General features: G+C 44.5%; 1 protein-coding gene across 1 annotated transcript in view; it reads left to right on the forward strand.

The window, feature by feature from the left end:
* LOC144511897 (neuron navigator 1-like) overlaps positions 1-23,791 on the forward strand; it is a 520,961-nt gene that overhangs the window by 491,575 nt on the left and 5,595 nt on the right. The window contains exons 24-28 of the mRNA XM_078242330.1: positions 7,011-7,165; positions 12,452-12,523; positions 14,177-14,373; positions 16,788-16,906; positions 20,990-21,187. Coding sequence (XP_078098456.1) covers positions 7,011-7,165; positions 12,452-12,523; positions 14,177-14,373; positions 16,788-16,906; positions 20,990-21,187 — 741 coding nt within the window. The remainder of the gene's footprint in view (positions 1-7,010; positions 7,166-12,451; positions 12,524-14,176; positions 14,374-16,787; positions 16,907-20,989; positions 21,188-23,791) is intronic.

Here is a 23,791-nt window from a genome sequence, read left to right on the forward strand (position 1 = left end):
CAAATTTTGAAAGGAACTGCTGAACATTTAGGATTTCATCTTGTTTTGAAATAATTTATATATTGAGTACCTCAAGTAATATACTGTTTGGGCCTCTTGTGTGTTTCTGCTTCTGTGCAATTATCTTGTAAATAAATCAGTTCAGCATGTGAGTTATGGTCTGACAGTGGAGACAGAATCTGGTCAGAGACGAGTCTCTGGTGTATAATACTGTGAAAAAGGTATTTGTTAATATTGTGGCATGGTGCACAATTCACATGATGCATTCTATCCAAATCACGTCACTCAGTGCATAGGAGACATGGGGCTGTGTATGGAAACTGCTTTTTACTGTGAATATGAGTTAGAGAGATTGGCATGCAGCCCAGATTGTGATTATTAACTCCATAATATAGTTGGTAGATGAAATAATCAAACTTCATTGTGTCCAAGCTTTTATTTTGTGCAGAAAAAAGTCTGAGCTTCTTTTCTCTTGGTAACCTTATATATGTCTTTAAAATTATGAAAGGATTTGAAGCGTAGCTGGAGAGAAGATGTTTACAGGGAGACCTAAATCAGAGATCATAAACATAAGATATGTAAATATACATCCAATGTAACAAAATATCTTTAAAAAAGTAGAGTTTGAACCTTGCTATCACAAGGGACAATTGAGACAAATAGATGAGATAGATGAGTTTATTCATGCTAAATAAATAGATAAGGGAGAAAGGACTTTGCTGATGAGTTGGTCAGGAAAGGGGAAGAGGCTGGTGGAATATAAATACATTGTTCATGTGTTGGGCCAAATGGCCAGTTTGATGCTGTCAAGTCGATATATTTCTATATAAAGAGGAGCAGAAAGACATTGGACAAGATTCTCTGGCTTCCCCTTCACATTTTTCATGGTGACGGGAGGCAGCGGAGGGCTCTTCTGGTCCCGCCGCTCTCAATGGGAATTTCCAGTGAAGCTACCCCACGCTGCTGGGAAACCCGCAGCTGCGGGTGCGCTGCTGGTGAGACCGGAGAATCCCGCTGGCGTGAACATAGAACATAGAACATAGAAAGCCACAGCACAAACAGGCCCTTCGGCCCACAAGTTGCGCCGATCACATCCCCACCTCTAGGCCTATCTATAGCCCTCAATCCCATTAAATCCCATGTACTCATCCAGAAGTCTCTTAAAAGACCCCAACGAGTTTGCCTCCACCACCACCGACGTCAGCCGATTCCACTCACCCACCACCCTCTGAGTGAAAAACTTACCCCTGACATCCCCCCTGTACCTACCCCCCAGCACCTTAAACCTGTGTCCTCTCGTAGCAACCATTTCAGCCCTTGGAAATAGCCTCTGAGAGTCCACCCTATCCAGACCCCTCAACATCTTGTAAACCTCTATCAGGTCACCTCTCATCCTTCGTCTCTCCAGGGAGAAGAGACCAAGCTCCCTCAACCTATCCTCATAAGGCATGCCCCCCAATCCAGGCAACATCCTTGTAAATCTCCTCTGCACCCTTTCAATGGCTTCAACATCTTTCCTGTAATGAGGTGACCAGAACTGCGCGCAGTACTCCAAGTGGGGTCTAACCAGGGTCCTATAAAGCTGCAGCATTATCTCCCGACTCCTAAACTCAATCCCTCGATTAATGAAGGCTAGTACGCCATACGCCTTCTTGACCGCATCCTCCACCTGCGAGGCCGATTTAAGAGTCCTATGGACCCGGACCCCAAGGTCCTTCTGATCCTCTACACTGCTAAGAATGGTACCCTTCATTTTATACTGCTGCTCCATCCCATTGGATCTGCCAAAATGGATCACCACACACTTATCCGGGTTGAAGTCCATCTGCCACTTCTCCGCCCAGTCTTGCATTCTATCTATGTCTCGCTGCAACTTCTGACATCCCTCCAAACTATCCACAACACCACCTACCTTGGTGTCGTCAGCAAACTTACCAACCCATCCCTCCACTTCCTCATCCAGGTCATTTATGAAAATGACAAACAGCAAGGGTCCCAGAACAGATCCCTGGGGCACTCCACTGGTCACTGACCTCCATGCAGAGAAAGACCCCTCCACAGCCACTCTCTGCCTTCTGCAGGCAAGCCAGTTCTGGATCCACAAGGCAACAGCCCCTTGGATCCCATGCCCTCTCACTTTCTCAAGAAGTCTTGCATGGGGGACCTTATCGAACGCTTTGCTGAAGTCCATATAGACCACATCCACCGCTCTTCCTTCGTCAATGTGCTTGGTCACATTTTCAAAGAACTCAACCAGGCTCGTAAGGCACGACCTGCCCCTGACAAAGCCGTGCTGACTACTTTTGATCATACTAAACTTCTCTAGATGATCATAAATCCTGTCTCTCAGGATCCTCTCCATCAACTTACCAACCACTGAGGTTAGACTCACCGGTCGGTAATTTCCCGGGCTGTCCCTGTTCCCTTTCTTGAATATAGGGACCACATCCGCAATCCTCCAATCCTCCGGAACCTCTCCCGTCTCCATCGACGATGCAAAGATCATCGCCAAAGGCTCCGCAATCTCCTCCCTCGCCTCCCACAGTAACCTGGGGTACATCCCATCCGGTCCCGGCGACTTACCAACCTTGATGCCATTCAATAGTTCCAACACATCCTCTTTCTTTATGTCCACATGCTCGATCCTTTCTGTCCTCCGCAATCCAGCAGTACAACCACCCAGATCCCTTTCCACCGTGAATACCGAGGTAAAGTATTCATTAAGCAGCTCCGCCATTTCTAACGGTTCCGCACAAACTTTTCCCCCTTCACCTTTTAAGGGTCCTATGCCTTCACATCTCATCCTTTTACTCTTGACATATTTGTAGAAAGCCTTGGGATTCTCCTTAATCTTACCCGCCAAGGTCTTCTCATGACCCCTTCTCGCTCTCCTAATTTCCTTCTTAAGCTCCTTCCTACATCGCGTATACTCCTCTAAATCCTTAACACCTCCTAGCTCTCTGAACCTTCTGTACGCCTCTCTTTTCTTATTCACCAGGTTCATCACAACCTTCGTGCACCACGGTTCCCGTACCCTACCAACACCCCCCTGTCTCATCGGAACGTTGTCATGCAGAGCTCCAGACAAACATTCCTTGAAAATCCTCCACTTTCCTTCGGTACTTTTCCCCAAGAATGCCTCCTTCCAATTTACCCGTCTAATTTCCTCCCTGATGACACTGTATTTCCCTTTACTCCAGAGAAACACTTTCCTAGCCTGCCTGACCCTATCTCTTTCCAATGCTATCGTGAAGGAGATAGAATTATGATCGCTATCCCCAAGATGCTCACCCACCGAGAGATCCTCCACCTGTCCAGGTTCATTAGCCAGCACCAGATCAAGAACAGCCTCTCCTCTAGTGGGCTTATCCACATACTGTGTCAGGAAACTCTCCTGGACACACCGAACAAACTCCTCTCCATCCAAACCCCTAGCCCTAGGGATATTCCAATCTATGTTTGGGAAATTAAAATCTCCCATCACGACAACTCTGTTATTCCTACATCTCTCCAGGATCTGTTTCCCCATCTGCTCCTCAACATCTCTGTTACTATTGGGCGGCCTATAGAAAACACCCAGCAAAGTTACCGACCCCTTCCTGTTCCTAACCTCCACCCACAGAGATTCCGTAGTCAGTCCCTCCACGGCGTCCACCTTCTCTACAGCCGTGACACTATCCCTGATCAACAGTGCCACTCCCCCCCCTCTCTTGCCTCCCTCCCTGTCCTTCCTGAAACATCTAAAACCCGGCACCTGAAGCACCCAGTCCTGTCCCTGAGACATCCAAGTCTCCGTAATGGCCACCACATCACAATTCGAAGCAGCAATCCACGCTCCAAGCTCATCCACTTTATTCACTACACTCCTGGCATTAAAATAGACACATCTCAGACCTTCAGCCTGAGCACTTCCCTTCTCCCTCACTCGTCTAACCTCCCTCTTACCCTGTCTACATTCCTTATCTATTTGCGAGCTAACCTCCTCGCTCTCAGTCCCCTCATTTCGATTCCCTCCCCCCAACCTTTCTAGTTTAAAGTCTCACCAGTAGCCTTAGCCAACCTTCCCGCCAGGATATTGGTCCCCCTGGGATTCAAGTGCCACCCGTCTTTTTTAAACAGGTCACACCTGCCCCTAAAGAGGTCCCAATGATCCAAGTACCCAAATCCTTGTCCCTTGCTCCAGTCCCTCAGCCACGCATTAATTCTCCACCGATTCCTGTTCTCACTCTCCCGCGGCACAGGCAGCAATCCCGAGATTACTACCTTTGCATTCCTCTTTCTCAGCTGTCTACCCAACTCCCTATATTCTCTTTTCATGACCCCTTCCCTCTTCCTACCTATGTCAGCAGTACCTATATGCATCACGACCTTGGGCTCCTCTCCCTCCCCCTTCAGGATTTCTGGGACTCGACCAGAGACATCCCGGACCCCTGCACCAGGGAGGCAAACCACCATCCGAGAGTCCCGTCTGTGTCCGCAAAAACGCCTATCTGACCCTCTCACCGTAGAGTCCCCAATTAGCACTACCCTCCTTTCCTTACCCCTTTGCACTACTGGGCCAGGCTCAGCTCCAGAGACACTGCCACCGCTGCTTCCCCCAGGTGGGCTGTCCACCCCAGTAGTACTCAGACAGGAGTACTTATTATTAAGGGGCACATCCACCGGGGTGCTCACCATCAACCGAGCTTTCTCCTTCCTCACTGTTACCCAGTTACCCTCCTCCCGTGGTCCCGGTGTGACCACCTGCCGATAGCTCCTGTCAATGACCTCCTCACTATCCCTAACCCGGCGAAGGTCCTCGAGCTGCAATTCCAGTTCCCTAACATGGTCCCTTAGGAACCGCAGCTCAACACACCCAGCACAGATATGGTCGTCTGGGAGGCTAGGAGCCTCCAGGACCTCCCACATCCTACATTGGGAACAACATACTGGCCTGACAGTCATACTTGCCCCCTGCTCGCCCTTTCTGCCTAAGCCCGATGAGCCAAAGCCCCTCAGTTCTCACTCAGCTCCCTCTCACTCCGCTGCCCGCTCCCAACGCTGCCCGCTAGATAGTGGGACCTGCCTTTTAAACCTCCTGTGCACTAAAAAAAAACTCAAGAGACCCTTCCCAGTAAACCCCGCGGCCACTGCCGGTTGCGCGCCAAAATTTAAAACTAAATTAAATAAATAAATAACACCCGCGGAAAAGTACTTAAAACTAATTCTTACCCCAAAAATCCTGTCACCAGTCACAGCTCTGCCTTTCTCCACAGCAACAACGGCTGGAATATTCTGGCCATTATCATGCCGTGAGTTCAAATGATCCTATATGAATATTATTGCAGAAATGTTTAATGCCTAACCATTATTTCAGTGGTTTACCAGCTTATTTAAAACAAGAAATAAAGGAATCTGAAATGAACTTAAGTGTTGGTGTCCTATAATGTTCCACGTCATATTTCAAGCCTCGCAAAACATTGGTGTCAGTGGTTTAAAAAGAGATATTAAGCCAGGAACATAGAACATAGAACATAGAACAGTACAGCACAGAACAGGCCCTTCGGCCCACGATGTTGTGCCGACCTTCATCTGAAACCAAGATCAAGCTATCCCACTCCCTACCATCCTGGTGTGCTCCATGTGCCTATCCAATAACCGCTTAAATGTTCCTAAAGTGTCTGACTCCACTATCACTGCAGGCAGTCCATTCCACACCCCAACCACTCTCTGCGTGAAGAACCTACCTCTGATATCCTTCCTATATCTCCCACCATGAACCCTATAGTTATGCCCCCTTGTAATAGCTCCATCCACCCGAGGAAATAGTCTTTGAACGTTCACTCTATCTATCCCCTTCATCATTTTATAAACCTCTATTAAGTCTCCCCTCAATCTCCTCCGCTCCAGAGAGAACAGCCCCAGCTCCCTCAACCTTTCCTCATAAGACCGACACTCCAAACCAGGCAGCATCCTGGTAAATCTCCTCTGCACTCTTTCCAGCGCTTCCACATCCTTCTTATAGTGAGGTGACCAGAACTGCACGCAATATTCCAAATGCGGTCTCACCAAGGTCCTGTACAGTTGCAGCATAACCCCACGGCTCTTAAACTCCAACCCCCTGTTAATAAAAGCTAACACACTATATGCCTTCTTCACAGCTCTATCCACTTGAGTGGCAACCTTTAGAGATCTGTGGATATGGACCCCAAGATCTCTCTGTTCCTCCACAGTCTTCAGAACCCTACCTTTGACCCTGTAATCCACATTTAAATTAGTCCTACCAAAATGAATCACCTCACATTTATCAGGGTTAAACTCCATTTGCCATTTTTCAGCCCAGCTTTGCATCCTATATATGTCTCTTTGCAGCCTACAACACCCCTCCACCTCATCCACTACTCCACCAATCTTGGTGTCATCAGCAAATTTACTGATCCACCCTTCAGCCCCCTCCTCTAAGTCATTAATAAAAATCACAAAGAGCAGAGGACCAAGCACCGATCCCTGCGGCACTCCGCTAGCAACCTGCCTCCAGTCCGAAAATTTTCCATCCACCACCACCCTCTGTCTTCGATCAGACAGCCAGTTACCTATCCAATCGGCCAACTTTCCCTCTAGCCCACACCTCCTTACATTCATCATAAGCCGACCATGGGGGACCTTATCAAATGCCTTACTAAAATCCATGTATATGACATCAACCGCCCTACCTTCATCAACACACCTAGTTACCTCCTCAAAAAATTCTATCAAATTTGTGAGGCACGATTTGCCCTTCACAAATCCGTGCTGACTATCCCGGATTAATCCGCATCTTTCTAAATGGTCGTAAATCCTATCCCTAAGGACCTTTTCCATCAATTTACCAACCACCGAAGTCAGACTAACCGGTCTGACAAATTAGTCCGAATGAGCTTTAGGTAATGCGATTGATTGTGTGAAATTTCATTGCATCTCCATTCATCAGTGTTTTTATCATGAAGGAAGTATAACAGTTTGAACATGTGTATTACGTATTCTCCATGTAGGATTTGCAGCTGTATCTTTCTAATCTCGCCAATCAAATTGACAGAGAAACCAGCACAGGGAACGTACCATTGGTAATAATACTTGACGACCTCAGTGAACCTGGCTCTCTAAGTGAACTTGTCAATGGTGCCCTTACATGCAAATATCATAAATGGTTAGTTCTACTTTTTTCTTAACTTGTTAATTGCATGCTAGTGTAAAGCCGAATGGATTGACTACAAGTCTTTTATCGCTAGAAATACATAGAACGCTTATGATAAAATCTAGCATTTATACGGATATTAAGAAAATCAAAAGCCCCATGAGAACAAGACGGGTTAGATTCAATTTAGGGCAGAAGTAACTTACAATACTATCACCAGAGTACCAATGCACACAGCCTTTAGGCACCATGTAGTTTCTTCATCACCTCTCCAGCAAAAAAGTAAAATACCAAAACGATGTGCACAAACAAATACCATTATTCTACAATGGGTTGCAATAATTATGGTAATAAAGAAGTTGTAGTGTTTTAAAATTATGGAATCTCTATTAACTACAGGTGCACAACTTACATTAAAAAGTGCTGAGAAATCTATAAAGGCAGTTTTATCTGAGTACATTTGCCCAGAATGCTAAATTTCTTTTGGCCTTGTGACACATGGGTATAAATCCTCCGAGGAGTCAGTTTGCCAAGCTGCTCTGCCATGTTGAAGCTCCTCATTTCTGCCTGGGATTTCAAATCCTGCCTTCAAGTCATGCCCCCATTTTTATGGCACTGGCATCATATTCTGGTTAGAAAAGAGTTGAAATGTCCCAGATCTGTTTTTAAAAACTGCAGACGGAGGTAAGATTGTATGGGGATAGAGCGGTTAAGAGGGTAAGAAGGTAGGGTGACAGTTGGGTGTGGTGGTAGGGTGGCAGGTAGGTGAGATGGTAGGTTGGCAGGTGGATGAGGTGGCAGATGGGTGTGGTGGCAGGAGGGGTGAGGTGGCAGGGTAGGTGAGGCAGGGTGGGTGAGGTGGCAGGATGGGTGAGGTGATAGGGTGCAGGTGGATGAGCTGGGTAGGGTGGCAGATGGGTAGGATGGCAGGTGGGCAGGGTGGCAGCTCGCTGGGGTGATAAATGGGTCTGTGAGGTAGTTGGGTCGAGAAGTGTTGTCAGGTCAGGGCTAGTCAGTTTAGGTGGGGGAATTGGGTTGGTTGGGGGGTGTCAGGTGGTGAGGTTGTGTCAGGTTAGGACTGGGAGGTAATAGTTGGATGTTGGGATCAGGTTGGGTCGGGGGGGAGACGGATGTCAAAGTGAAGACAAGAGTCAAGGTGGAGTTGGGACAGCAGGGTCAGTGTGAGTGACGGGGGGTGGGGGGGGGGGTGGTGGGGGGGTGGGGGGTGTCAGTTGAATAGTTACCCAGAAATAAGACTAGATTTTTCCCTGTCTAACATTTCCTGGAAAACTATTCAGATAAATAAATTGGAACCCGATGAAATCTTTGACTCCAGATCAGAGTTGGAGAACACTTTAAAGGATCCTGGGGAGCTGAGAAATTGCCCATGGGAAGTTCAAAATTCCTGGATAATCCCCATGGAGTCCTTGGCTGGAATTATCCAGCCGTTCATGCCGACGGGATTCTCCCGTCCTACCGGCAGCATACCCCCAACTGCAGGTTTCCTGTCGGCACGGGGTGACATCAGTGGGAATTCCCATTGACAGCAGCGAGACCAGAGAATGCTACCGCCAGCAAACAATGCACCACCTCCCACCGGCATGTGGCTGGGAGGCCGGAAAATCTCGCCCCTTGTGCAGTGCATCCTCTGGGGTATGTCACCTGGCCAAATAGCTTTCTCTTTGTCACTATCAGGTTTGTCTGATCACACTCCTTTAAAACATCTTGGAACATTATATTACATTAAAGGTGCTACATAAATGCAAGTTGTTATGAAAATCTGTCAGATATGCTCCATAAACAAGTTAAGAGCTCAATATTTGGCCCTGGCTGACTACTGAGTTGCTGCACCTTGCAACAGCATCTCTCCTTCCAGCCCCAACTCCCCATCCCCTCACGACACTAACAGAAATAAATTAGTTTAAAATATATTAATAAGAACCTAAGAACTACCAGCAGGAGTAAGCCATCTGGCCCCTCGAGCCTGCTCCGCCATTCATTAAGATCATGGTTGATCTTTTCATGGACGCAGCTCCACTTACCTGCCCACTCACCATAGCCCTTAATTCCTTTACTGTTCAAAGATTTATCTATCCTTGCCTTAATTCAATGAGGTAGCCTCAACTGCTTCACTGGGCAGGGAACTCCACAGATTCACAACCCTTTGTGTGAAGAAGTTCCTCCTCAACTCAGTCCTAAATCTGCTCCCGCTTATTTTGAAGCCATGCCCCCTAGTTCTAGTTTCACCGGCCAGTGGAAACAACTTCCCTGCTTCTATCTTATCTATTCCCTCCATAATCTTGTACACTTCTATAAGATCTCCCCTCATTCTTCTGAATTCCAATGAGTATAGCGCCAGTCTACTCAGTCTCTCCTCATAAGCCAACCCTCTCAACTCCGGAATCAACCTAGTGAATCTCCTCTGCACCACCTCCAGTGCCAGTATATCTTTCTCAAGTAAGGAGACCAAAACTGGACACAGTACTCCAGATGTGGCCTCACCAGCACCCTATACAGCTGCAACATAAGCTCCCTGTTTTTAAACTCCATCCCTCCAGCAATGAAGGACAAAATTCCATTTGCCGCCTTAATTATCTGCTGCACCTGCAAACCAACTTTTTGTGATTCATGCACAAGGATACCCAGGTCCCTCTGCACAGCAGCATGCTGCAATTTTTTACCATTTAAATAATAGTCCATTTTGCTGTTATTCCTACCAAAATAGATGACCTCACATTTACCAACATTGTACTCCATCTGCCAGACCCTTGCCCAGTCATGTAGACTATCTATATCCCTTTGCAGACTTTCAGCCGCCTCTGCACACTTTGCTCTTCCACCATCTTAGTGTCATCTGCAAATTTTGACACACTACACTCGGTCCCCAACTCCAAATCATGTACGTAAATCGTTAACAATTGCAGTCCCAACACTGACCCCTGAGGCACACCACTAGTCACTGATCGCCAACCAGAAAAACACCCATTTACCCCCACTCTTTGCTTTTTGTTAGTTAACAATCCTCTATCCATGCTAATACATCACCCGTATCACCATGCACCCTTATCTTATGCAGCAGCCTTTGGTGTGGTACCTTGTCAAATTCCTTCTGAAAATCCAGGTACACCACATCCACAGGTTCCCCATTGTCCACTGCACATGTAATGTTCTCAAAGAATTCCACCAAATTAGTCAAACATGACCTGCCCTTCATGAACCCATGCTGCGTCTTTCCAATGGGACAATTTATATCCAGATGTCTCACTATTTTCTCCTTGATGATAGATTCAAGCATTTTCCCTACAACAAAAGTTAAGCTAACCGGCCTTTAGTTACCTGCCTTTTGCCTGTTCCTTTTTTAAACAGTGGCGTTAAATTTGCTGTTTAAGATGGGGCAAAAGAAAGAAAGTTTTGAAACTTTTTGTGGGAGCTGACCTCTTAATCAACTCTACAATCTGTACAGTGAGAGTGTAATTAGAAATGGCAAACTCATTGATGTTCCCGCTTGACGTTGAGCAAATCAGATTCTCAGCCAGAGTGGGCAAGAACCCAATGTCAGCTCTTTTAAATAGATGTACATGTCCTTAGTGGGCTGAAAGCCCAATTCAACTCCTTTCTACAATGCTCCCTCCCTTGCCCTGCAGCCAAAGCCTTTGCCCGCCCCCCACCACATCTAGCCACCTAGCCACTGACCTGTGACCCACATCCTGCCTGTCATTCTCACTTCCCCAATGGAGGTGACGCAAGTTTCCTGCCAGTTGTCCAACAGCCGGGCAGAACGTCATCGCCAAGATAAAATTCCTTTCACACATTCCTTCTCGTTTTTAACTGGATTGTCAACCCATCCAACCAGATCACAGGAAGTGACTTCAATCCTTAAACCACGTCAGTATTGCACCTGGGCAAGATGAACTTGGTTACTGAAGATTCATGGAAGTAGATTTGATTCTACATTTTCTTCACTGAAATTAAATCCTGCTTGACAAGTTTTACCCTCATAATTTCAAAACCATACAACAAAATCCAGCATTATTTGCACATTGCTAACTCCCACTACATTCATAAAGGCATATCGTTTTAGTTCAGTGGCCTGAATGTCAGTGTGTTGTTACACCCTAGCATCAGAAATAACCTCTGCTCAATATCCAGATGATCTTAAAAGGGAAGTACTGTGGATGCTGGAATCTGAAACAAAAACAGAAAATGTTGGAAAATCTCAGCTGGTCTGAGAGCATCTGTGGAGAGAGAAAAGAGCCAACATTTCGAGTCTGGATGAAGGGTCATCCAGACTCAAAACGTTGGCTCGATCTCTCTGGAATACCCTTCATCCACACTCGAAACATTGGCTTTATTCTCTCGCCACAGATGCTGTTTTTCCCGCTGAGATTTTCCAGCATTTTCTGTTTTTGATCCAGATGATCTTGTTCAGATTTCAAAAATTAGGATCATCCTACTTTAAACACTTTACACATCTCATAGAAATCATAGACAGGTAAAATTCCATACATTCACTACCAGTGGACGAGGTTCTTTCATTGTCACGTTACTCAAAATAAACCCTTTACTGCTGATACCAATCAAGTGTAAAACAAGCTTCCTTATTCAATGCTGATAGATATTAATAAATTTGTATTCTGTGTACCCTGCTTGACACATTGTGAATTTGGGGGTCGGTCTAGCTCAGTGAGTTGAACAGCTGGTTAGTGATGCAGAGTGACGCATGGGTTCAATTCTTGTAACACCAGGTTAAAGTCCAACAGATTTATTTGGTAGCAAACGCCACTAGCTTTCGGAGCGTGCTGCTCCTTCGTCAAGTGGAGTGGGAGACGAAGGAGCAGCACTCCGAAAGCTAGTGGCATTTGCTACCAAATAAACGTGTTGGACTTTAACCTGATGTTGTTAGACTTCTTACTGTGTTTATCCCAGTCCAATGCCGGCATCTCCACATCATGTCTTCAATTCTTGTACCAGCTAAGGTTATTGATGAACCTTCTCAACCTTGCCCCACGCTGTGTGGTGATCCTCAGGTTAAATCACCTCCGACCTCCGGGTTATCTGGGTCAATGGTGACTTTACCCATTGTGAATAACTGTTGAGGGACTTGTACAACCTTCCTCATTAACACTAAGTGATTTTTCTGAGCATCACAGATGTTTCTAATTTCAGCTCTTGTGGGAAAAAACGTACTTCAAAGTTAACTACATTCTGAAATCAGAACGTGATTTTACATTGCAGATTAAACATTGACCCTTGTATTATCTTTGGTTTAAATATATTTTTCTTCTTCTTATCCTGTAGCCCATATATAATTGGGACTACCAACCAACCTGTCAAAACAACACCGAACCATGGCCTTCATCTCAGTTTTAGGTAAAGTACAGATCTGTATATGAAGAAATTAAAATATATGTAATCATACCTTTGATTAGTGTGAGGTTAGTCCAATTGTCATGGAAGGGATGGACTTCTCTTGTACGAACAAATAAACAGAATAAGTTTTAAATATATTTAGTCGAAACCTTTCACTACTGCTACAAAGGTCGAACTGTGAAATGCTAGGATTCTGAAATCAAAGTGAACCGTATAAGCCTGAAAACGAAATGGCAGGTTAATATTTGAGACTAAAGTTGTTGCATTAGACTACAATGAAGAATCTGTATTGATTATAATTATTACTTTATGTGTGCTTTTTCTGATTTTTATTTTCATTGAGAATTTTCCAGTATCCGGCAACTTAATTTGATTTTTATGCAACAGTTGTCTTTATCTGGAACTTAGGACTCGAATGTCTAGGGCTGGAAGGTCCAAAGGGAAAACAGGAATTTAGCATGCCATCCAAATATTTTGGAATTCACCGCAGGAACACTAACCTCTTAAATTCCAACAGCTCAGAGTTGTGCTGGCTCCCGTGTTCAACAAGCTTTATATCTGCATTATCCCAAGTAAAATGGCCCATAACATCTGCTGTGAACTGGCAGAAGTGCCTGAAGAAGATCAATTACATTTCTAGACACGCTCACTAAGTCCATCAGAGGAAAAGAGGACAGTCTTCTTCAGAATCTCTCACCATGCTGCTGCAATATTCTTGGCTAGAAGTCTGGGCAGCTGCCACTGATGTACCCTAACTTGGCCTTGCAAGTAACCGCATCCCTGGTGCATTGGCCACAATTTCTGTCTTGGACTAGATGGGCGTTCTGTTCAGCTGCAATTACACCAGCATATCCCTTAGGGATTTCCAGGCTATGTAACATTGTGATCTGTCCTCCAAAACCCATTATATTGTGCATATTTTAATTCGTAGAGGATGGCAATGTTTTGAATTTTATTTAAGTTAAAAAAATGTTTTAAAGCTTTGTTAAAGGAAGGGCAAAGTAAGCAATTAACAGATTGAATGCAATAAGGAAAAAGGGTGGCACAGTGGTTAGCACTGCTGCTGCCTCAGAGCGCCAGAGACCTGGGTTCAATTCCAGCCTTGGGTGGCTGTCTGTGTGGAGTTTGTACACTCTCCCTTTATCTGCATGGGTTTCTCTGTGTGCTCCAGTTTCCTCCCACACTCCAAAGATGTGCAGGTTAGGTGGATTGGCCATGGTAAAATCGTCCCTTAGTGTCCCAAGATGTATAGGTTAGGTGGATTAGCCATGGTAAATGTACAGAGTTACGGGGATAGGATGGGAGAGAGGGTCTGGCTAAGATGCACTGTCAGAGTCGGTGTAGATTCAATGGTCCGAATGGCCACCTTCTCCACTATTGGGATTCTATGATTTGTCACTGTGTTCAGAATATAATGAGACAGTTAGGATCTGTTGAATTGATTGCATTTTTTTCCAATGGAACAGCAATAATTGCATCAGTTGATGAACTGCGGATGTGGAGTGGGAGAGCATTGCCTTTTCCTTTATAAATTAAATAACTGTGATAGTTTCCTCCTGAGATTGTAAGGTGATCAGATTGTTGTTTTCTATGGTAATTCCTTTATCTGCCAGTGCAAGCTATGAAATAACAATGCCTGATATTGATTTCCAGGCTGGTGCCATTTTCTAACAATGCAGAGCCTGCTAACGGATTCCTAAGTCGCTATTTACAACGAAAGCTGATTGAATCTGAGAATGATGCAAACGCAAACAACAATGAAATCCTTAATATTCTTAACTGGGTTCCCAAGCTATGGTACCATCTCCACACATTTCTGGAAATGTACAGTACTTCTGACTTCCTTATTGGTAGGTGCTGTTCCTGCAATGGAAATTGTGATCATTTGATACTCATCAATAGACAATTCTTTAATTTGTTTTCAATTAATTGACCGTGAATGCATTTACATCTTGATATTATAAGTTCATGTGACTTGGTCAGAATTCTTCTTACCAGGGTCTAACTTTAAACTCTTCACCTTGTAATAAAATTCTGCCAAGACCATGGAAAATATTTGCAATAATGAGCAGCAGTGATATTTCCTCTCGGTGTGCAAGTAGAACATGTGGGAAACAGAACCACAACAGTTGAATGACCCTGTGTGCTGTGAGCTTTGTTTACCTCAGCCATCAGTCTATGACTTGTTTTTATTTGCTGTGCTTCTTGGTTGGATAGGATTGAATATGTAAGCCAATCATGAGACAGGAAGAGTGAGAGAACTAAGGAATAGAAGGAGGCCATTCAGCCCTTTGAGTCTGTTCCGCTGCCATCCAGGCAGAGTCAATCTGTGCCTCAATTCAATTTCCCTGCCTTTGCTCCCCAATTTCTTGAGATGGAGCAAACCATTACCTAATAAAACATCATCAATTTCCATTTGTGACAGTTTTGGCTGATTTCACATCCACTGTCCTTTGGAGGAGAGAGTTCGAGATTTCCACTAGCATTTGAGCTGACTTCCACCTGGTTTTAGTTTTTAATACGTCTTCATAAAGAGGTAATCAGTGGCCAAGGTGGCATTTATTGGCCATCCCTAGTTACGGCAGAAAATGTGATGTTGGGCCTTCTGAAGCCACTATGAACCTTGTCACTAAGGTATCCCACCAACTCCTCCATTTCTGTTCGAGAACTCCCAGGGATTTTAACTTGGTGACAATAAAGGAGCAGGGTTATATCTCCTTAAGTCAGGTTCTGGTGTGAATTGGAGGAGAACTTAGAGGTGGTGCTGTTCTCAAACACCTGCCATCTTTGTCCTGCTAGTGGTGGTTGCAAGTCCCTCCACAAAGGCTTACCACTAATTTTAAGAATATGCTGCCATATTCCCATACTTTCCTAGCAAGAAGAGACAGGAAACTAACCAAAGGAAATATTTTCAAACTTGTCGGGAGGAATTTAGGCCTGGATTTTCCGACCCCACCCGTGGCCAGAACTTTCCAGTGCTTTTGAAAGCCTGCATTTTGGCAGGCTCTCCAGATTTTCCGTCCCTGCCCACAATGGATTGCACCACAGGTGGGACCAGATAATCCAGCCTTCTCCCTTTCCAAGTAATTCTATGATTACATTAAGTGACTGATAACATCAATGTTTTGCTCGATTCAAATCCACTTTAGTTAAATCTGGCAAAAAGAATCTAAATTGGAAAGGCTGCCACTCCTATGTGAAATCCTTTCAGTCTGACCACTGGCTATGCACTGCTGGTATTGACCTACTGCTGCTCCAGAATGTTGAGTGATAATATTAAGACTGACCACGATACCTATTAAAAATCCTCAGTGATCAGGGTTTATCAGAATGAAGTGCAACAATGCCTTTCTTGGTATTTTGCTTTCTGTTCAATGACATGGTGGCACAGTGGTTAGCACTGCTGCCTCACAGCGCCAGTGACCTGGGTTCGATTCCCAGCTTGGGTCACTGTCTGTGTGGAATTTCCACATTCTCCTCGTGCCTGCGTGGATTTCCTGCGGGTGCTCCGGTTTCCTCCCACCGTCAAGGATGTACGGGTTAGGTTGATTGGTCATGCTAAATTGCCCCTTAGTGTCAGGGGGACTAACAAGGTAAATATGTGGGGCTACGGGGATAGGGGCTGGGTGGGATTGTGGTCAGTGCAGACTCGAAGGGCTTAATTGGCTTCCTTCTGCACTGGAGGGATTCTAGGATTCTATGGTCCTATGAAATGGGAAGGTGGTGGCCTTGAGGTATTATTGCCAGTTGATTAATCCAGAAACTCAGCTAATATTCTGGGGACTCGGGTTCGAATCCTGCCATGGCAGATGGTGGAATTGAAATTCAATTTTAAAAATCTGGAATTAAGAATCTACTGATGACCATGAAACCATTGTCGATTGTCAGAAAAACCCATCTGGTTCACTAATGTCCTTTAGGGAAGGAAATTTGCCATCCTTACCTGGTCTGGCCCACATATGACTCCAGAACCAAAACAATGTGATTAACTCGCAATTGCCCTCCACGGACAACTAGGTATGGGCAATAAATGCTGGCCAACCAGTGACACCCATGTCTCACAAAGGAATTTAGAAGAAAATCTCAGCTGTAATTGGTGGCAGGATTAAAATAGAACGACAAATTATGGCAGATTGATCTGTTTCATCAAATATCTGAACTTAAATGCCTTATACTTACCTTATTAACTGTAAAAGCAACAAAAGTCTGAGATGTTATAACTGTTATGGAACATTGATGTTACTTTTTATTCATTCCCTCTCAGGCCCTTGCTTTTTCCTATCTTCTCCGGTCAATGTGGCTGAATTCAGAGAATGGTTCATTGACCTGTGGAATTATTCCATTCTCCCTTATCTTCAGGAAGGAGTTAATGACGGCATCAAGGTGATTATATGTGCAATAAATAAATACATTTTATGGAACAGTTCCGATCCTTACCAGATCAAGAATGTGTAATTTAGCCTTATGAAAAAGCCATAAACATGTGAAACATTAAAGTGCAACTTAACCTTAAAACAGCCCTCCTTCACCAATGGATTTGAAGTGCACTATTTTCTTTTAAAAGGCAGGGTTTGGAGTCTTGAGGCTTACTCAAAGGTTTGCTACAGAGGTTTTACAACTCAGCTTTAGTGAGAATCACGATAAAGACAGAGGAGCTGCCTCCAGTATGTGACAAATCCAGGATTGGAAAATCGACCATAATCAAGCAGACATGGCCTGGTGGGCAGAAGTCCATTTATAGGAACCTCATTAATAAATGAAGGAGGACAAAATAGGAAAGATAAAATGATATTGTTTTCTAAGTATGACGAATGTTTTGCAAAGGCATGTGGGGTGGCTTTTGGCAAGAGTAGCTCAGGAAACATTTCCAAATTAGCAGCAACACAAGCAAAGGTGTACTATTTTCTGTTTGTTAGTGAAATTAAAATGATCAATCTACTACTAGACCATCGTGCTGAAATTGTCAGTTTAACACAGTCAATAGAACTCAAAGTAATGTGTGCCTTGTTAAGTTTGTGTGGTGATCTGCTTAAGTTAAGTCAGTGTCACAAGAAGGCTTACATTAACACTGCAATGAAGTTACTGTGAAAAATCTCCTAGTTGCCACACTCCGGAGACTGTTCAGTTACACAGAGGGAGAATTTACCATGGCCAATGCGCCTAACCAGCATGACTTTCGGACTTATTTCTGAAGTGAATACTTTAAATAGTCCGACAGCATTTTGTTTCCACTTCTAATTCACATTTGTATTCTTCAGTTTGAAAAATTGCACAACTCTGACCATGAATCGATTCCCAGGTATTATCACAGACCTTCGACGTGGACAGGCAGGACTTATACTTTGTGGATGGAGATAGGCTGCTCTCATAGTTTGTTTCCTTGCTCACAGAGGCACTGCATGCTGGCATCGAGTGACCTGTCTGAGCAACAAAAAAGTAAAATTAATTTGTAGAGGAACAATCTTCAAATGGAAGTTAAGGTTCCAATTACATGCTGGGCCAATTTAGAGTAAGCCAGCAGAGCTATCAACCCACGAACTGAAACTTATGCAGAGGTGGTGGCTCCAACCCCAGCTGAATAATGTCACTTTTCATAGGAAAGCAAGGCTGAAAATGTAATGATGATGAAGTTGTTTAGTCAACTGCATTCCATAGAATACTATAGAACACCTACAGTGCAGAAGGAGGCCATCCGGCCCATCAAGTCTGCACCAACAACAATCCCACCCAGGCCCTATCCCCGTACTCCGACATATTTATCCTGCTAATCCCCCTGACATCCCGCTAACACTAAGGAGCAATTTAGCATGGCCACTCAACCTAACCTAACATTTTTGGACTTGGGAGTCCAAAATCGGAGGAAACGTGGGAGGAAACCGGAGCACCCGGAGGAAACCCACGCAGACATGGGGAGAATGTGCAAACTCCACACAGTCACCCAAGCCGGGACTTGAACCCGGGTCCCTGGCGCTGTTAGGCAGCAGTGGTAATCATTGTGCCACCGTACCACCGCATTCAGTTCATTGTCAATGAGAATACCAAATCTCATCAAAATCTACTTTGATTTAATGGAACTTGGAATTTAATTGACTAATATTTTTGCTAAATAGATTTAGGGAAAGGAAACAAAAGCTGTAGAAGTGTTTCAACTGTATTAGAATATATGGGACGATCAAATTAGGCCACTATAATGGTTAGGTAGTATGAGGCATTTAAATTGGTAAAGGATTGATAGAACCCTTACATCAAGCTGGAAATAGATACCAGGCACACACAGGCAGAGGCAGCAGAGAACTGGATCTACCACCGACCAATGTTCAACCCCAGACCTATACAACGAAGAGTCATCATCTCCAGAGAAACAGGATAATAGGCTACTTTCTTGAGGTAGAAACAAAAGAAAAACAAATGGAAAGGTTTGTAGGATTGAAACCTAAACAATTTGAGAGCATGTGGTACCTTTAGGACGAGATGGTGAAATGTCAATATCCCCTGGGGATTACATTGGTCAGAAACTGAACTGGACCAGATTGTAAATTCTGTGGCAGGTCAGAAGCTAGGAAATCAGCAGCGAGTAACTCACCCCTAGACTCCCCAAAGTCTGTCCACCATCTACAAGGTACAAGTCAAGAATGTGGTTGAATACTCACCACTTGCATGGATGAGAGGTAGCTCCAATAACACTTAAGGAGCTTGACACCATTGAGCACAAAGCAGCTTGCTTAATTAGCACCCCTTCCACAAATGCAGCTCATGACCACCTTCTTAATGGGAATGGGCAATAAATGCTGGCCTAGTCAGCAATGCTCACATCCCATGAAGGAATAAGAAAAGTATAAGGGTGGGATTTTATGGCCTCACTGGGGCGAGACCGGAAATTTCCACCCGAGGTCAACGGAGATTTCCATTATCAGACCCTCACCCGCACCGATTCCGTGGTGGGCAAGGTGGTAGAGTGTCGGCCCAAGTCTGTGATTGACTAGTGCATTTGATACTTTCTGATCCAGAGTAAAGATTTAAAAAGATGATTGTGTGTGTGTGTGTGATTCCGTAGTTGATTAACCTCTGTGTATGTCACTGCAGCCTACGTAGACTCCATACCATAAAGAAACACAAGTCACAATTGTATCCGACACTAGGACTAAATGGAGGTCCTGAGCCTGCACTTGCAGGGAACCAGACAGGCATTCCATAATTCCCAGAGGCAGCATCTTAATTGGTCACCTCCAAGCTTGCTATAGAGGGAGTGCGGCAAAGGTTACAAGGCTGATTCCTGGGATGGCACGTCTGTCATATGAGAAAAGACTAAGTCAGTGAGGAAGAGTGAGAGGGGATCTCATAAAAACTTATAAAATTCTAACAGGATTAGACAGGGTGGATTCGGAAAGAATGTTCCCAATGATGGGGGAGTCCAGAACTGGGGGTCATAGTTTGAGGGTTTGAGACCTTTTGGGACTAAGATGAGGAGAAATTTCTTCACCCAGAGAGTGGTGAATCTGTGGAATTCACTACCACAGAAAGTAATTGAGGCCAAAACATTGTGTGATTTCAAGAAGAAATTAGATGTGGCTCTTGGGGCTAAAGGGATATAGCGGGGGGGGGGAGGTGGGATTAGCCTATGGAATTTGATGATCAGCCATGATCACAATGCATGGCAGAGCTGGCTCAAAGGGCCGAATGGCCTACTCCTGATTATATTTTCTATGTTTCTAAGCTCACTATCTAGTAAGGGATGCTGCTGGATCAATCAGAGGGCTGAAGCTTGGACAGCCCCAATAAGATGTGAGCATTGTTGAAGTAACTCTGAGAGAGTTACCTAGGGAAAACACAATACTATAACTATATAGAATGCAAGAACTAGAATATTCAAATACTTAGCTCGATGAGTTCTAACTAGCTTTCTGAAGTTAGAATAGTTTGATTCTGACAAAGCTTGAGAGAAAGAGAACATATTTATCCAACAGGAAACATTTAAAGGAACCTTCAAGAAAAAGACAAAATACCTGTCTATTTAAATTGAAATTTCATAGAATCCTACAGTACAGAAGGAGGCCATTCAGCCCATCAAGTCTGTACCAACCACAATCTCTATTCCCGTAACCCCACATATTTACCTTGCTAATCCCCCTGACATTAAGGGACAATTTAGCATGGCCAGTCAACCTAACCCTCACATCTTTGGAGTGTGGGAGCAAACCAGAGCACCCGGAGAAAACCCACGCAGACACGGGGAGAAAGTGCAAACTCAACACAGGCAGTGACTCAAGCCACGAATCAAACCCAAGTCCCTGGCGCTGTGAGGCAGCATTGTTAACTACTGCACCACTGTACCGCCCTATTTATAATTAGCTTTAGAAATTCATTTTGGGTGTTACTTCTTAATAGTATTTTTGTATCAAATAAATAGATATATGAACTGGACAGCTACTTTTATTGCTGAGTCTCATCTTTCCTATTTTGTCTCAGACATATGGAAGAAAAGCTGTGTGGGAAGACCCTGCTAAATGGGTGCAGGATACTCTACCTTGGTCAACTGCTTCAGAAGACCGTTCAAAAATCTTCCATTTGCCTCCTCCAAGCACGGGATCGCAAGTTACAGGTCCTCCTGCAGACAAAAGAAAGATCAAAGAGACAGCACCTACTTCACTTGAATCAGACCCACTTGTAAGTGTTGCAGCAATGTCTTATTATTCACTGCCAGTGAAATTCTGGGCTTCACTGACTTCCCCGAAAGAGTAGGCAGGAGCCTCAAGTATTGGAATAACACTCTCTACTTGTGTCAATCTTTTTGCTAAATTAACAAAAGTAGGATTGATTGGGGGAGAAATGTTGGGCAGGACTCTTGCTCTTCTTTGAATAGCACTGTGAAATCTTAAAGATCCACTTGCAACCACCGAAGCAGAGAGAATGGACCTCAGTTTAACTACATATTTGAAAGGCAACATTTTCAGCAATGTAGCACTAACCAAGTGTTAGCCTAGACTGCATGCTCAAGCTAACTCGGAGGGAACAATCCAACCAACTCAATCAGGACAATATAGAGGGAATTTTACCCTTTGCACCTGGTAAAAGAGCTGGAGTTACTTATCTGTTGGAAAGCTCTCTGGATCTCACCATTTTCAATGTTGACAGATGGCCCTGGGCAGAACGTTAATCAGACTAATCAAAGCTGGTGGGGTTCCAATTCACAAACACTAACCAGGTTCTGAACATTCCAGGCCCTGACAGCAATTTTAACAATGCCTTCAAGGGGATCGCTTGGCCTTCTGTAGGTCAGCTTTCAATATGAGGAGGATTAAGAAGCTGGAGGGGTTCCTGCAAAGTCCTTTTGCGAGACCGTTAAGCCCCAAATGTGGCTTCTTTCCCCACCACAAGATACCCCCAAGGTTTCCTATCCCTCAAGTACCTGTGGTGAAGGGTGGCTCACTGATACACGAGTTTCAGTGACAGCAGCTATTCCATACCCACTTTGTGTTGGTTTCAAGTGGCGTGTTGATGAGGGCTGGTCGTTCAGATTGGTATGGCTTCGTACTGCTGCAGGCGAATAGCAAGCAAAGTGAAACTAATTATTCCCCACTGGAATGCTGCTGCCCACCACCACCATTTGTCACCATGTTTACACTACTTCCAGACAAGGTAAAGTGCAGAGTTTTCGTTACATTAAATGTGTTTCTATTATTCAAGTGTTAGATTGAATATTCAAAATAAATTATTCGGGAACAGTCAGACTTTAATTACGCACATATCAGTCTTAGTTTTGCTATGATGATATCTTAGGCAAATAGCCCACAGCCATTCAGTCTCCACGCTTTAATGGAAAGACTAGTTGCTTGAGTCATGTACTGGAAAATTGGTGCTGATAAATCAGCTTAAGGAGAGGCAGAGTGAGGAGAGAAAGATTAGTAATTGTATTGTTGATAAGGTAAATGAAATGCTTGTGACAAAAGCAAGAATTGAGACTATTGTACCAAAGAACAAGAATACACGACAGCTTGATTGATTGTGATCAGTGACTCTAAGAAGAAAAGAATCATAGAATCCCTACAGTGCAGAAGGAGGACATTCAGCCCATCCAGCTTGCGCAAACTCTCCAACAGAGCATCTTTCCCAGGGCCACCCCTGCCTTATCCCTGTATCCCCACCACCTACACATCTCAAGACACTGAGGGGCAATTTAGCATGGCCAATCCACCTAACCTGCACATCTTTGGACTGTGGGAGGAAACCGGAGCACCCGGAAGAAACTCACGCAGATGAGGGGAGAGCATGCAAACGCCACGCAAGACAGTCACCCAAGGCCGGAATTGAACCAGGGTCCCTGGCGCTGTGAGGCAGCTATGCTAACCACTGTGCCACCGTGCATGCCCAGGACTGATGAAATGAGAAAAGTTAGAAACCAGAGAGTCCTTCAGTCAGCCCAGCATCTTGAATAAGATAAGGCAAAGGAGGATCCAAAGAGTTTCTACAAATACATAAAGGACAAAAGAGTAACAAGGGAGAGAGTAGGGCCTCTTAAGGATCAACAAGGTCATCTCTGTGCAGATCTACAAGAGATGGGTGAGATCCTAAATGAATATTTCTCATCAGTATTTACTGTTGAGAAAAGCATGGATGTTAGGGAACTTGGGGAAATAAATAGTGATGTCTTGAGGAGTGTACATATTACAGAGAAGGAGGTGCTGGAAGTCTTAAAGCGCATCAAGGTAGATAAATCCCCAGGACCTGATGAAGTGTATCCCAGGACGTTGTGAGAAGCTAGGGAGGAAATTGCGGGACCCCTAGCTGAGATATTTGAATCATCGATCGTCACGGGTGAGGTGCCTGAAGATTGGAGAGTTGCAAATGTTGTGCCTTTGTTTAAAAAGGGCTGCAGGGAAAAGCCTGGGAACTACAGGCCAGTGAGCCTCACATCTGTGGTGGGTAAATTGTTGGAAGGTATTTTGAGAGACAGGATCTACAGGCATTTAGAGATGCAAGGACTGATTAGGGACAGTCATCATGGCTTTGTGAGTGGAAAATCATGTGTCCCAAATTTGATTGAGTTTTTTGAAGGGGTAACCAAGAAGGTAGATGAGGGCAGAGCAGTTGATGTTGTCTACATGGACTTTAGCAAGGCCTTTGACAAGGTACCGCATGGTAGGTTGTTGCATAAAGTTAAATCTCACGGGATCCAGGGTGAGGTATCTAAATGGATACAAAATTGGCTTCTTGACAGAAGCCAGAGGGTGGTTGTAGAGAGTTGTTTTTCAAACTGGAGGCCTATGACCA

This window comes from Mustelus asterias, chromosome 25, assembly GCF_964213995.1.
Source record: "Mustelus asterias chromosome 25, sMusAst1.hap1.1, whole genome shotgun sequence".
In the NCBI taxonomy this organism is placed as follows: domain Eukaryota; kingdom Metazoa; phylum Chordata; class Chondrichthyes; order Carcharhiniformes; family Triakidae; genus Mustelus; species Mustelus asterias.